This window comes from Cordyceps fumosorosea (genome assembly GCF_001636725.1).
Source record: "Cordyceps fumosorosea ARSEF 2679 chromosome Unknown scaffold_20, whole genome shotgun sequence".
Taxonomy (NCBI): domain Eukaryota; kingdom Fungi; phylum Ascomycota; class Sordariomycetes; order Hypocreales; family Cordycipitaceae; genus Cordyceps; species Cordyceps fumosorosea.
The window spans coordinates 496797-510886 of NW_017387320.1; the positions used below are offsets into that span (position 1 = coordinate 496797).

A 14090-nucleotide genomic window follows, 5' to 3' on the forward strand; every position below is an offset into this window, starting at 1 on the left:
TGGATGGAACCCGTTCCGTTCTAAAGGTTGTTCGTCATTGGAGGCTTGCCTGGGAGTGAGTGTATCTAGCCCCTCGAGGTGGGCGTTGCGCATCGCGTGCGGCTGAAGATTCGCCAAGAACGGCCGGGCACAAGGAAGGAAACGAAAGGGAACCGAACATCTGAACTCACGTTAGAGGATAACGAGGACCAGGAGGGAAGATGCAAAATGTATGCGGTTGTCGCGGTGGCTTGAGGGGGGCTTGGACAGAATCTGCCATTTGAACGCGGACCGGGCTGCAGAGGCGATATTGTTCGACCCCCAAAGCCCCTTAGCAAGGAGCGACCCGGTTTGCTCGGCACTGCGAGCACGCCACCAGATGCTCGATTGTTTTAGTTTGTAGGGATTCGGCGAAATGTGTGGCGTAAACGGTGCCTGTGTTGGGGGTGCCTTGCTGCGTCCATAATGGGTGTGTCCATGATGTATGTATGTGTTCGTTCCTTGTGTGGTTGCAGTTGCCCACTGTCGCTGGCTGGCTCAATCAGCCCGCCCCATCGTGGGGCAAACTTTACCCGTTTGCCGCCAGGGCACATACTGTACCTCCAACATCCAGCTCTGCTCCACGTTAGAACTTCAACATCTTATCATTCCAAAGAACAAAAAAGGAAAACCACCTTGAACCTTGTTGAGAAAAGAGCTCGTAAAGAACTGGCCCCTGAGCATCGTTCCAAACAGGGCCAACCGTTACCTGTCCGTGTCCGGATATGCAAGGCACGATGGATGTCACTGTCCAGCTCCCAACCGACCCCGTTGAACGGCGTCGAGTACAAAATCGCATTGCCCAACGAAAGTTTCGTCGTAAGTCGTTCCTGCAACTGTCAGCATCATCGTTCACGCCGCTGACCAAGACCGTCGTTGGGGTCGATGTTTTAGACAAGCGGCTCCAGAACCAAGCAGCCATGTCGGCAACCAACAGTCGCCCCCTCTCCAGCCATCACTCCCGGCGCACATCATCATCCAACACGCTCGCCCAACTCACCTCTACGCCGCCCATTTCCAGCGCGCTCCAGTCGCCAAGTCTGTTCGGGTGCATCGACCTCGGGACGACAAGGCCCGACGGACTGCCCACGACGCCGGCCACGGTCTCGATCGACGGCCTGGGCCTGGACATGTACTTTGACGGCAATTTCGACGCCTGCTTCGACATGCCGAGCCTGCCAACCGAACCGCCCGGAAGGTCTTTATCGTGCGACCAGGACTTTTCTGCGCCGCTGCGCACCTTGTATCCGGGACTGCCCACGCCCCAGGCTACAGTATCAGCTTCGTATGCGGCGTCTTCGTCGTCGTCGTCGGGCCGGTCGCACGGGACTCCGGTCAGCGATGGGGGGCCGGTGTCGTCTGTGAGCAGCGTCTTGTCTCGGCCGAGTTCGCGGCGCGGTACTGTCATTGACATGCCGACTGTAGCTGCTGATGCAAGCCCTGGAATGGAGGCGGAAAGCACATGCAAGGAGACCGACGACGGCGGCGCAAAGTGTGATAAGGGGTGGATAAGTACCATTCACATCGCGGTACAGAGCGGCAACGAGCGCATCCTCGGCATGCTGCTACGGCAGGACACGGAAGGCATCAACTGCCCGGACAGCAACGGCCGGACGCCGCTCTTCCACGGCGCCATCCAAGACAGCGAGCCCGTGGTGCAGATGCTTCTGGCTCACGGTGCGCGCATCGGCGTGCTGGACAAGGAGGGCCGGTCACCTCTGCACTGGGCGGTGCTGTACCGTCGGCTCGAGGTGCTACGCACGCTGCTGGAGCACTGGAACAGGCGGGAGCGGGATACCTTTGACATTGATGCTCACGACAACGTTGGATGGACGCCGCTGCACCTTGCAGTCGAGAGGCGGTTCGAAGCGGGCGTGTTGCTGCTGATGCAGAACGGCGCCAGCATAAAGGCACGCGCCAAGATGTGTCCGCACACGGGCAAACCAATACCATTTAACGTGGAGCCGATTGGATCTTGAGATGCTGATGCTTTGTTGTCCCGACCCCCTGCGATGTAATCTCTTACTTTTCGGGGGGTTGGTGGTGGCCAGCTGTTTTTTCTTGTTGGTAGGGATGTATGACATTTGATCTTTGCGTGGTTTTACTCATTGCGCTTGGGCACTTTCTTATTATTATTATTTAGACGTGCATGAATGAAGATCCAAAATTAGACGATGGACTGCTGCAACTCTGTCATGTCTAACAACACAGAGTCGTTGATCTAACTGGCCAGTCTGGGTATTCTGCTACGTTCGATCGGAAGATACAGGGTTCCATCCACCCCACGATGGCAGAAAGAGAAGGAAGCACGATGGTTCTAAATATGCAGATGCAATATAAATTCAATGCTACATGGACTAACGAACCTATGCCAGGCACGAGAGGCTTGAGTGAAACTCTGTCAACATAGCTCACACGACGCTGTCATCATCCCTCGACCAGCTGGACAGCAAGCATCTGAGTTCCAGAATAACCGTTTCTGTTTGTGCTTGGCGCTTACTCTGCAGTCTGGGGCAACCCGTTACTACTGGTATTTGTCCAAGGCCCCTTTCTCTTTGTCCTCGATGCGGGCGCAGCTCCCAACTTCTCTGAGCTAGGTAGCCTCCTTGCCCCCTTGCGTAATCGCAATTTGCTCGACCCAATTCGCAATTTTCTTTCATTCCGTCCCTTTCCCGTGCCAACATGTCCTTTTGGCTCCCGCCGTGCGAACTGCGGTGCGGCTGATGTCTCGAGGCCCCGCCGGCGCTCTGAGCGTAATGCTTACCTTGCATGACGGGTCAGCCCTCTATCTTGTAATCTATGCGCTAAAAGTCTGGTAGCGAGATCTTACTCCTGGCTTGGGCCTCTGGTAAGGCTTTTGCTTGCTCTGCCCTCCGCCCCCGAGGGAGCTTGGCGGCTCGGGTAAGCACATGGCCCATGTTATCAGCACCCTCGCCCTCACACCCCCCCATATGGACCCGACTTGTATGAGGATTTCGGAGTTTTGAGCGATTCTAGTAAAAGACTGAGAGGGAAAAAAAGCTCGAAAATATTGCGACATTGGCTAGCTAGGTGTAGCTGGCTTGGGACAATCCGCGCATCATGAGTGCTACTACCACGGTATCGTCGGACCAGCGTGTCGAGGATGAGAAGACAACACCGGTGACGAACCTCGAGGCGGCGGCACTAGTAGTTGAGCCCAAGGAAGAAGAGTATCCTCATGGCCTGCAATTGGTATTTGTGGTGTTGGGAATATTGCTATGCTTGTTTCTGGTATGCTACCAATTAATTGTTCCAAGATGTTCCGACGCAGCTAACAGTCGACATGTAGGCAGCGCTTGATATGGTATGTACACGGCTCTGGGTCCTGGCGAGTGTCCATTCTGGCCAAATGGGCCTGCCTTGAATGAATGCAAAATAGCAAAAAGGAACACAGAAAAAAAACTGACTGGAAATCGCATGGCAGACCATTGTGGCCACGGCCATTCCTAAAATTACAGATGAATTCCGCGCCATCGACCAGGTCGGGTGGTACGGCTCCGCGTTCTTCCTGACACTGGCCGCCTTCCAGTCGTTCTGGGGGAAGCTGTACCGATACTGCCATTTAAAGTACACGTACCTCGCAGCAGGCGTCGTGTTCGAAGTAGGCAGCCTGGTTTGTGGTAGGTTCACAAGTTTGCGCGCCTCTCGCTCTACAATAACTGACGTAGTATTGTCCCAACAGCCACGGCCAAGGACAGCACTGCACTCATCATCGGACGAGCCGTCACCGGCATCGGGGGCGCCGGTCTCTACTGCGGAACGTACACGATCATCGCGTTCATCGTGCCGCCGGCGCTGCGGGCCCGGTACACCGGCCTGGTCGGCGTCTCCTACGCGGTCGCGAGCGTGGCCGGCCCGCTGATCGGTGGTGTCTTTACCGACAAAATCAGCTGGCGATGGTGGTAAGTCTGCGCAAATTGCGCCCGTTCATCGCAGGAGAAGTAGACGCTGACTTCGTTTCTAGCTTCTACATCAACCTTCCGATCGGCGGCCTGAGCCTGGCCCTCATCCTGCTTTCCTTTAAGCCACCCGCCGCGGCTCGGCCGGTGCCGGCGCGGCTCTCCGAGATCCTGCTGCAGCTGGACCTGCTCGGCGTGGCGCTCGCGGTCGTCGCCATGGTGTGCTTCTTTTTGGTGACGCAGTGGGCGGGTGCGAGCCGCCCGTGGGACTCGGCGTCCGTGATCGCCTGCCTGGTCGTGTCGGTGGTGGCGAGCGGCCTGTTTATCGGGGTGCAGGTGTGGCAGGGCGAGAGGGCGTCCCTCGTGCCCCGGATCCTGTCCAAGAGAGTGATTTACGGGGTGGCTGCCTTTGCCTTCTTGTCAGTTGCCCTGATGTTGCCCATTAAAGAAGCTTGGACGGTTTTGCTAACTTCTCCGCCTGAACTAGTCAAAACGGGATGAACTTTTTCTTCACGTATTACATTCCAATTTACTTCCAGTCCATTGACAACTACTCGGCGGCACAAAGTGGAATTTACAACTTGCCACTCATCTTCGGAGCTTGTAAGTGCCATGTTGCCCGTGTGAGGTCTGCGCGCTGACCGGGACGACCAGGTTTCTTCGCCATCATCTCGGGCTTCCTCATCACCATCTACGGTTACTATACCGTATACATGGCAGCAGGAAGCGCGGCCTGTACTGTCGCGGCTGGTCTGCTGTATACCATGGGCATGCACACACCGCTCGCCCGCCCGCTGGGATACCAGATGCTCCTCGGCGCCGGACAAGGCCTGGCGATCCAGGTTCCCGTCATCGTCGCCCAAGCAATGTCCGCCCCAGAAGACATCTCCGCGAGCACCGCCATCATCCTCTGTAAGCAATACCGACGCACAGTGTTTAATCTTACACATGCTGATACGCAGCTCTTAGTCTTCCAGATGACCGGCGGCGCGGTATGCATCTCGGCCGGCCAATCGGCCTTCATCAACCGACTGCTGTATTACCTCCACAGCATCGCGCCTGGGATCGACGCCGCGCGGATCGTTACCATCGGCGCGTCAGATCTGCGAGCCCAGGTATCTGCGGCAGACATCGACGCGGTCTTGCAGGCGTATCTCGGAGCGCTTAAGGACACCTTTGCGCTGGGCGTGGGGTTTGCAGGCTGCGCGTTCCTGGCGAGCTTCATCGCGCCGATACGGAATTTGTCAAACGGCTCCAAGGTAAATGTTATGGCGGCTTTGTAATCAATTTTAGTTAGAATTAGGCATACGCATGTTATCTTAATCGGCGCCCATATTAGACCAAGGGAGGTTAAATTGAGTCCTTCGTTAGCGGGAGTGGAATCTGGCGTGTGCTGCGACAGTTACTTGGCACATGGCGATGGTTAGTTGCTGGAATAATAAAAACATAGATATAATTTTAATTCAGAAATATCGAATTCTAACGATATAAACTTGGAAAAATTCCCAAAACTAGTTTCCTAAATTTACTATAGCCCCCGAATAATCAGTCATCTCCAGTAAGCAAGCTGTAAGCAATCTTCTAGATGCCCTGCAGCCACGCTTTCTCCCCCCCGCCCAGTATTCACACTAGTTTCGGATCTTGAGCCGAAGGCCAGGGCTGCCAGCCGCGGGAAAGGGAATGATCATGTCACGGACACAATCAATGTCCCGCTCGCGGGTCGTATCGTAGAGCTCTAGCGTGGGACCGTCCTGGCCGCGGTATAAGTCGTACTTGTGCAGGATGGTAGCCAGGATGATAGACAGCTCCTGCTTGGCAAAGTTCATACTATCTCATAATTAGCAAGGATGCACCGTTTTAGCACAATGAAGAAGAGTTGCTCACCCGATGCAATTGCGCGTGCCCCTTGCGAAGCCGATGAAGGCGCGGTCGAGTCGCGGGTTGTCGATCCACCGCTGGGGGATGAAGCTGTCCGGGTCGGCGAAGACGGCCTCGTTGGTGTGCGCGATCTGCGCCGTCATACTGTACGTGGTGCCCGCCGGGATCACGTACTCGCTTCCGCTCTTCTTGTCCTGGTAGACCACCGGCTCCGTCGGGGACACGCGCGGCAGGCGGGCGACGACGCCCGGGTGCAGCCGCAGAGTCTCCTGGATGGCCGCCTGCAGGTACGGAAGGGTCTCGACCTGCGAGTAGGCGGGCACCTCGTCGGCGGCGAGGCCGGCGAGGGCGTCGGCGAGCTCCCGCTTGACCTTGGCGAGCTCGGCGGGGTGCGCGAGGAGCTGGTAGATGGCGGCGCTGAGGGTGTAGGCGGTGGTGCCCTGGCCGGCGAAGACGACGAGCTGCGCCTCGTGGGCGAGGCGCGCGCTGGTCTTTTCTTCGTCGGGCAGGCGGCTGGAGAGGACGCCCTCGAAGATGGTGCTCTTGATGCGCTCCGGGTTGGGCGAGTTGCGGATCTTTTCGACCTCGTCGTACCACATCTGGGTCACTGGTTAGCAGAAAGGGCGAGGAAGAAAAAGAGAAGACAAGAAGGAATACCTACCGTCTTCTTGTTCCACATCTCCGTCAGACCCGGGAACACGGCCTTGATGAGCCAGTCCGGCGACGCGCCCAGAAGGTAGCCGACGATGGGGAAGTGGCACATGGCGTGGTTGAAGAAGTGGAAGACGTCGGTGGCCTCGATGTACGGCGCGGCAAAGTCCTTCTCCCCCAAAAAGTTGAATGAGGTGCCAAAGGCGTACTGGGTGACGATGTCGCAGGCGCACGCCTTGAGGACGATGTGGAACTTGAGAATCTCGCCTGTCTCGCCGGCCTCGTGCATGCGGGCGAGCAGCTTGCGCAGGTCGGCCTTCATGATGGGCTCGAGGCGGCGGATGCTGGCCGTGGAGAAGAATCCGGAGATGGTGCCGCGGCGGAGGCGGTGGGTGTCGTGGTCGGCGGTGCCGGCGAGGGAGTTGGGCGCTGGGTGGGTGTGAGTCATTCAACTCGCTTTCTCTCTCTCTGTATATAATGGCGACCTACTTCCAGTGCGGCGACCAGTCATGACAGACTTGTTCGTCTTGCGCTTGGCGCTGGGGTAGAGCGGCTCGATAAAGTCGGGGTCGTTGAAGTGCACCTCGTCGGGGTTGATTCGCACAATAGGGCCTGGAACACGACATGTAAGTTTACTATTGACGGGACAGACACTCGAGCGAACAAGGCTCATACCATATCTCTCATGCATTTGCTTGACCTTGCGAAAGTACTGGCCGCCCAGCCAGACGTCATAGTAAATCTCATACCAGTATGTCAAGGCTGTTGTTGGTGAAGGTTAGCTTACAAGTTGGCCAGGTCAATGCCTGCTGATCTTACCCGCGAACTTGGGACCGGGGATGCCGGCCAACGGATGCAAAAATACTAAGTCAAAAAATTAGCTCTGTAATCGTTTTGAATTTATCAAGTGTCCATTGACATACATCGATGTCCTACCAAGCAGGCCCAATATGTCACGACAGCCGTGGCAACGAGATACACGGTCGGCCACGACAGTAGCCCCTCCACCCTCCACGCCTGGACAGCGTCATCCAGACCCTGCTGCAGCGTTTGCAGAACAGGTTGGGCAGTGGTCACGAAGTTGTTTGCTGCCATGGTCTTCCACTCTCTTGGATCTGTCGGGTTCGAAAATTGAGACATGGTCAATAACTCTGATTCTGTCGTTTCTTGGTTACCGTCTGTGCAATCCGGCGCTGCGCGGGACGTCAGTCTATAGTTATGGCAACTATAACCATACGTGACTATAACTTTTGGGGGGGATGCGGCACGCTAAAAACAGCCTGATTGCGAGCCTCAGCCTCTAGATGTCTCGGAGTGAGATGCGCCAGGAATTACAGCGTTGCGATAGCCGATCTGCTTACTGAGGGAAGGGAATCCAGTAAGAGAATCGGGTCATTACGTGCCCGCGGCCGAACAGGAACGGATTCTGCACTACAGTATGGGTTTAGCTGAGAAACCCTGGGCTCAGCTCGCGAATAAGCTCAAGACGAAAAATAGGGCAGCTAATGCATCATCAGCAACAACGGGGAGCTCGTAATACGCCTGAGCAGTCACGGACTGGGGCCTTGTTCAGCCGCACTAATACTGCCCCCATCACAGCCCCAGGCTTACAGTCCGGCTCTTGACAGCCTTGCCTGATGGCAGGGTCGACATGCGGCTGGCGGTCAAACAGTCTCTCATGCAATACTACTTGAATATGTAGCTAGAAGCCATGTGGAGGGTTCCATGGATACCACCTTGACCGTGTCTTGGATGCAAGTCTCATCACATCACAATGTTTCGCTCTGCAGTGTCTCTCTGCCTGCTCGCCCTCGCACCCTCGGCACTGTCTCTGCCACAGCAACACCCATCGAACCGTACCGCGCCACCTTCATGCCGGTACCTGCCCCAGGACCGTGAGTGGCCGTCGCCTGCGTCATGGAGCCGGCTCAACACGACCGTCCAGGGCCGCCTGATCCCCGGCGAGCCCCTGGCGCACGTCTGCCACGGCGCCGACTACGACGAGGTGGCCTGCGCTGACCTCGCCGGCCGCTGGACGGAACAGGCCCCGTACTTCTCCGACCCGGTCAGCGTCATGTCGCCGTTCTGGGCCAACAACTCGTGCACGCCCTTCACCGGCCCTTCCGCGCCCTGCCTGCTCGGTAACTACGCCTCGTATGCCATCAACGTCAGCGGAGCCGCCGACGTCGTCGCCGGCTTGCAATTCGCCAAGGAGCGCAACGTCCGCGTGCAGGTCAAGAACACCGGGCACGACTATCTCGGCCGCTCGACCGGCCAGGGCTCGCTCGCGCTATGGACGCACAACCTCAAGTCCATCAGCTTCCTCAACTACACCAGCGCGCGGTACACCGGCCCCGCGGTGAAGCTCGGCGCCGGCGTGCAGGCGTTCGAGGCATACCCGGCGGCCGCGGCGCGCGGCCTGCGGGTCGTCGGCGGGTACTGCCCGACCGTGGGCATCGCCGGCGGGTACTTCCAGGGCGCCGGGCACGGGCCGCTGCTGGGCACGTACGGCCTCGCGGCGGACAATACCCTTGAAGTGGAGGTGGTGACGGTGGACGGGAAGCACCTGGTGGCGAGCCCGACGCGCAACGCGGACCTGTTCTGGGCGCTCAACGGCGGCGGCGGCGGCACCTACGGCGTGGTGCTGTCCGTGACCACGCGCGCGCACCGCGACGGGCCCGTCGCCGGCGCCTCGCTCACCGTGAGCGCCGGCAACGACACGGAGGCGTTCTGGGGCGTGGTGGCCGCCTGGCACCGCCACCTGCTCCGCCTGGACGCGCTGCCCGGCTTCACCAGCGTCTACCACATCTCCGACGCCGTCTTCCAGCTCAGCCAGGTGACCTACGCGGACCGCGGGGCCGACGACGTGCGCGCCGCGCTGGACCCGTTCCTGAAGGAGGTCGCGACGCTCGGGTTCAACTACACGCTGGAGACCAACGCGCAGCCGAGCTACCTCGCGCACTACGAACGGTATAACCCGAAGCTGCCGTACGGGTCGTACTTCAACAACGAGACCATCGGCGGGCGCCTGGTCAGCCGCGACGCGGTGCGGCGGAACCTGCCGCAGGTGGTGGCGGCGATACGGGGAATCGCGAGCGCGGCGCGCGGGACCTTCGTCAACGGCGTCGCCGGCAACGCCAACCGCGGGCGTGCACCGGGCGAGACCGTCAACGCGGTGCTGCCGGCATGGCGCGACGCGCTGTACCACCTGATCATCGAGGAGGTGTACCCGGGGGACGCGCCGACCGGGCGGCTGGTGGCGGCGCAGGCGGACATGAACGCGCACCAGGAGCTGCTGCGGACGGCGACGCCGGCGGGCAGCGGCGCGTATATAAACGAGGCGACGTTTGATAATCCGCAATGGAAGGAGGACTATTTCGGGGCGAATTATGACAAGCTGCTGCGGGTGAAGAAGAGGTACGACGCGCAGGGCGTTCTTTACGGCCCGGCGTCGGTGGGCAGCGACGCCTGGGTCCGGCGATCGGACGGAAGGCTGTGCAGAAAGTAGGACTGCAAGAGGTAAAATGAGATATGGTGTTGCCACCTTAGAATGCGTAAATATAGAAGTCAGATATCTATAGTAGAATTTACTGGAGAATAGAGGCACATAGGGAACTACTTGCTACTCTTGTTGATCTCAGTTGCAGTGGTGCAGTGGCGGCAGCTACAAGGCAACATCGCGCCACTTACAGACACTCTACAGCGGGTGAGCCCTTAAAAAACAGCGCTTGCACTTTAACTACAGTACATACAGTAAGCTGCCGACTGGTACTGTACATACAAAGACGCGGCAAACGGAAACATTGAAAGCATCAAGTGTATGATATTTAAAATGTTCCAAGTGCTTAACGTATGCACTACCTCTAGAAATTATTTACCACGGTACCTCCTCGCCAGTCCACAGGAAGAGCTTGCCGGAATGCGTCTCCTTGGTGGACGCGTCAATGACCTTGACGACGCCCTGCACACTCTCGTCCACCGTAATGCTGGCCTGTTCGAGGTCAAAGGCTCGGGCGCCGCGGTTTCCCATTTCCGTTTGGACAAAACTGCCAAGGTTGTCGAGATTAGCGACCGACGATTGCGGCTGTGATGACTATATAATAGGTAGGCAAACTTACCCAGGATCAATGGGGAATGCCGTGAGCCACGGCTCGGCAATGGCAATGGTCTTGGTGTACCAGTGCTGGAGAATCTTGGTAGGGCCATAGACGGCATTCGGGAAGGCAATCGCGTTCCTAGTAATGTTAGATTTAGTTTTTCTGTTACCCATCTATACAGGGCGATTACTCACTGTTCCAGTTGTCAGTAACTTGGCCGTGCACAACAGAGACGCAGTTAGTACTTGCCGTTAGGAACGCAGCGCTGGAGCCAATCATGATGAGCCTGGCGTCCTTGGAAGCCTTGAGCAGTGGCAGCACCGCCTGGTACAGGCGGACGAAGCCGTAGACGTTGGTGTTGATGTGGTCCTGGATGTCCGCGATCTTGGCGTCCTGGAGCTTCGGCCAGGCGGTCGCCTTGCCCGCGTTGGCGATCAAGGTGTCAATATGATCGATGCCGCGCGACTTCAGCGTCTCGACCGCCTTGCGCGCGTCGTCGTCGTCGGTCGCATCGACCTTGACCAGCTGCACGGTGGTGCCGGCGGCGGTGGGCAGCTTGAGCAGCTCCTGCGAAGGCCCGTCCTCCGGGTTGCGGTTGGCGGCGATGAGCGTGTGGTTGGGCTTGGCGGCGTACAGCTCGAAGATACCGCGGCCGATGCCACGGCTGGCGCCGGTGATGAGGACGATGGTCGGTGAGGCCATATTGTGTGGTGTTCTGCTGGTGGTGATGGTCGGACAGGGAAGGGTTCGTTGATCGCTGTGGCGCTAGGTACGAGATCGATCAGAGTTGGGGTGTCTAGAGTCCGCCAGGTTGTGCCAGCTCGCGGTTTCCATTTTAGCTATGGACAATTTTTTGATGAATTAGTAATTATCGAATAAGAAATCTGGCAGTCAGGCCAGGCTTACCCGACGGCGGCAGGCGATAGCAGTATCAAGTCCGTTGCTTATTCTGATGTCGCAATCGTCTGTCCTTTCTTGACCATGCATAATAAAAGATGAAAGAAATCGAATCCGCCTTGTTTGATCGGCGGGTCTCGCTGCCGAAAGCCGTCATTACCCTTGACCAATCACAGCTCGCCAGAGTAATCCCTGCAGCGTAAGCAATTGCCCGATTTGGAAATGCTTATTATTAGCGTATAAGTGCCTGCGAGATATGGAAGTTACTGGATATTCTGACAGGTGAAACCTGTGCGACTTGGATTTCCAAGCACAAGCTATTCGAGTGAATGGCATTAGAAATCAATTCTGGTGGCAATTCAGTTGTGCCTCCCAAGAGACGGACAGGGCAGTCCCTTTTCCAAGGCAGTCCACTGTGTTCAGTCGAAACAGCACAGAATACAACTGTAGTAGACCACTAGAACAAGCACAACACAGCGAAGAGATTCGGGAACAAATATATAAAGAACAAAACCAGGAACAAGCGCGACTTGAGACTCACTGTCTAGGAAAGTCTTTTAATGTATGTGAACTGTCTATTCTAGTTTTCTCTGTTCTGTATCATTGTGTGTAAATAGCCATGTCGTGGTAGAATACGAGTCAATGCGCAAAATCCCTCTCACCATCTGACGCTCTGAGCACGTACCCCCCTTGCATTCCTTCTTCCCTCCAGCAAATAGTCAATCTAACTTCCAATGCTCTCCCGTACAAACTCCGTCATGGCATCGACCACCTCGACCGACCCCTCGCCGCTGAGCACAGTTAAATGACCCTTGCCCTTGGCTTCCAAGAACCTCTTGGTCTGCGGAAACACCTCGAACGCGGCCTTTTGCTCCTCCGGCGGCGACATGGTATCCAACTCGGGCGTCACCATCATGACCGGCGTCTTGTCTACCAGCTTCAGAATCTCCTTGGGCTGCCACATGGCCAGCTTCTGGTAGGTCTGCAGCGCGATCTTGTTGCGGAAGTTGGGCGCCCCGCGGTCGATGACGGCGCCCATGAATCCGTACGCCTCCACGCCACCAGGCCCGCCCGAACCGGCCATGCCGATTGGGTTCTCGCCCTTGCTGTTGAACGGCGGCAGCATGAAAGGCTCGTTGCCGCGCAGCTGCGACTGCCGGTCGCGAATCAGCTGCGCGAACGCCTTGTCGCGCTTGTCGGCCTGGTAGAAGCTGAGGATCGGGCAGACCATGACGAGCGCCTTGACGCGCCGGTCGACGGCGGCGGCGCAGGCGCTGACGGTGCCGCCAAAAGACATGCCCCAGAGGGCGATCTGAGAAGGTTCAACGCTGGGGAGCGACGAAATGTGAGTGACGATGTCTGTCAAGTTGTCAGTCCAGCCCGGAAATGCAGCACAAATTGCTCAGCGTTGGGCGACTTACCTGCAAGATCCTCGGCTTGTTGCAGTGGGTCAATGAGGTTCTTTGGAGTACCGTCGCTATCGCCAATGCTTCTAGGGTCGTAAATGTAGGTGTTGAAGCCTTGCGACTGAAATGTCTCCGCAATGTCCGGGAGCAGCATCTCCTTGACGCAGTTGAACTACCGGACAAAATTAGCAAGAGTGATTGAAGGGAAATCTCACAGCTAGGCATACCCCGGGAGTCATGATGATTGCTGGTCCTTTGCCGTCAACGGCGTAGAACCGTCCCCTGATGATAGTGCCATCAATGGCTTTGCATTCCACAACCTGAAATGAAGAAGGCATCGTGATTGCACAAAGTATTGGTACCCGAGACGTTCAAAGTTACAACATCAAAAACGAGGGGAAGAAAAAGGTTAAGAAAACAAATGGGAGTAAAAATAACGATATAATTAAACTTACAAGTCTTGTCGCTTCATCAAGCAGTCAAGTCGTATTCTTTCACAATATAGATACTATACAGAAGCCTAAGCTCCTCCATCTCATTCATTGGCTTACACCTCATCGTGGGTCTGCCAAATCTCGGCGGAGAATTCGCCCGATTCGGATATAACTTATTTTATCATTACCACAAATAACCTCGAGTAAGAGTGAGGCTGAAGGTGATCCACAGATAGAATAACACGCTGACCAGCGCTCTGACCGTGCAGGAGGTCGCATAAGGCTCACAGCTTCAACGGCCAAGGAGTGGCGCACGAGTGCCGAATCATTCTAGAACTACAGCTCCGATTAGGAAAAAACACGTGGTTATCAGGACTATCAGTATTGCGAAATCATGCGGGACGATGAAATGGCCATGACTGGTTATCGTGTCAGACCTGCACATCTTGCGCAAGCTGAACGGCTGAGCGCTACTGAGGCTCGTTGAAGATTCAGCTATGAGTAATTTTCTTGTGATGTTTACGACAGACTTGGTGTAATTGTTCCGAGAGCCCTCTTTCGCAGTGATGGCTCGAATAAGACGGAGAAACGTGGCTTGTATCGTTGGCCAAATCCGGAATGATTCCTTGATAGACCGGACAACCGGGATCTTGACAAGTTGAAGCTAGTAACTATTCGCAAATAAAAAGAAAGCATCCTCAGATCAAAAAAATGTTTCTCAATTCTATAGACTCTTTCATCTTCTGTTAAGCAGACATTTTTGTACATACAAGGCTCTCGCGTTACGTC

At 56.4% G+C, this 14090-nt stretch overlaps 6 protein-coding genes across 6 annotated transcripts; 3 read left to right on the plus strand and 3 right to left on the minus strand.

The window, feature by feature from the left end:
- Window positions 1–755: 755 nt before the first annotated feature.
- ISF_07233 (ankyrin repeat protein) lies at window positions 756–1997 on the plus strand (the record flags this gene model as incomplete). Its single annotated transcript, XM_018850836.1, has 1 exon — window positions 756–1997. The coding sequence occupies one exon, from the start codon at window positions 756–758 to the stop codon at window positions 1995–1997; it is 1242 nt and encodes a 413-aa protein (XP_018702114.1).
- A 1102-nt stretch (window positions 1998–3099) lies between these two features.
- Window positions 3100–5221, plus strand: ISF_07234 (MFS multidrug transporter; the record flags this gene model as incomplete). Its single annotated transcript, XM_018850837.1, has 8 exons — window positions 3100–3270; window positions 3329–3343; window positions 3464–3659; window positions 3722–3941; window positions 4004–4357; window positions 4426–4541; window positions 4593–4850; window positions 4908–5221. 8 exons carry the CDS (start codon window positions 3100–3102, stop codon window positions 5219–5221), a joined length of 1644 nt encoding a protein of 547 aa, XP_018702115.1.
- Window positions 5222–5566: 345 nt separating this feature from the next.
- Window positions 5567–7607, minus strand: ISF_07235 (Cytochrome P450; the record flags this gene model as incomplete). Its single annotated transcript, XM_018850838.1, has 7 exons — window positions 5567–5765; window positions 5823–6415; window positions 6478–6896; window positions 6957–7079; window positions 7143–7229; window positions 7287–7331; window positions 7391–7607. 7 exons carry the CDS (start codon window positions 7605–7607, stop codon window positions 5567–5569), a joined length of 1683 nt encoding a protein of 560 aa, XP_018702116.1.
- A 634-nt stretch (window positions 7608–8241) lies between these two features.
- Window positions 8242–9975, plus strand: ISF_07236 (FAD-binding, type 2; the record flags this gene model as incomplete). The annotated part of the gene is made up of 1 exon (XM_018850839.1): window positions 8242–9975. One exon carries the CDS (start codon window positions 8242–8244, stop codon window positions 9973–9975), a length of 1734 nt encoding a protein of 577 aa, XP_018702117.1.
- A 366-nt stretch (window positions 9976–10341) lies between these two features.
- Window positions 10342–11266, minus strand: ISF_07237 (Short-chain dehydrogenase/reductase SDR; the record flags this gene model as incomplete). The annotated part of the gene is made up of 3 exons (XM_018850840.1): window positions 10342–10513; window positions 10586–10702; window positions 10755–11266. 3 exons carry the CDS (start codon window positions 11264–11266, stop codon window positions 10342–10344), a joined length of 801 nt encoding a protein of 266 aa, XP_018702118.1.
- A 919-nt stretch (window positions 11267–12185) lies between these two features.
- Window positions 12186–13106, minus strand: ISF_07238 (DltD N-terminal domain protein; the record flags this gene model as incomplete). The annotated part of the gene is made up of 3 exons (XM_018850841.1): window positions 12186–12820; window positions 12883–13039; window positions 13095–13106. 3 exons carry the CDS (start codon window positions 13104–13106, stop codon window positions 12186–12188), a joined length of 804 nt encoding a protein of 267 aa, XP_018702119.1.
- Between the last annotated feature and the right edge of the window lie 984 nt (window positions 13107–14090).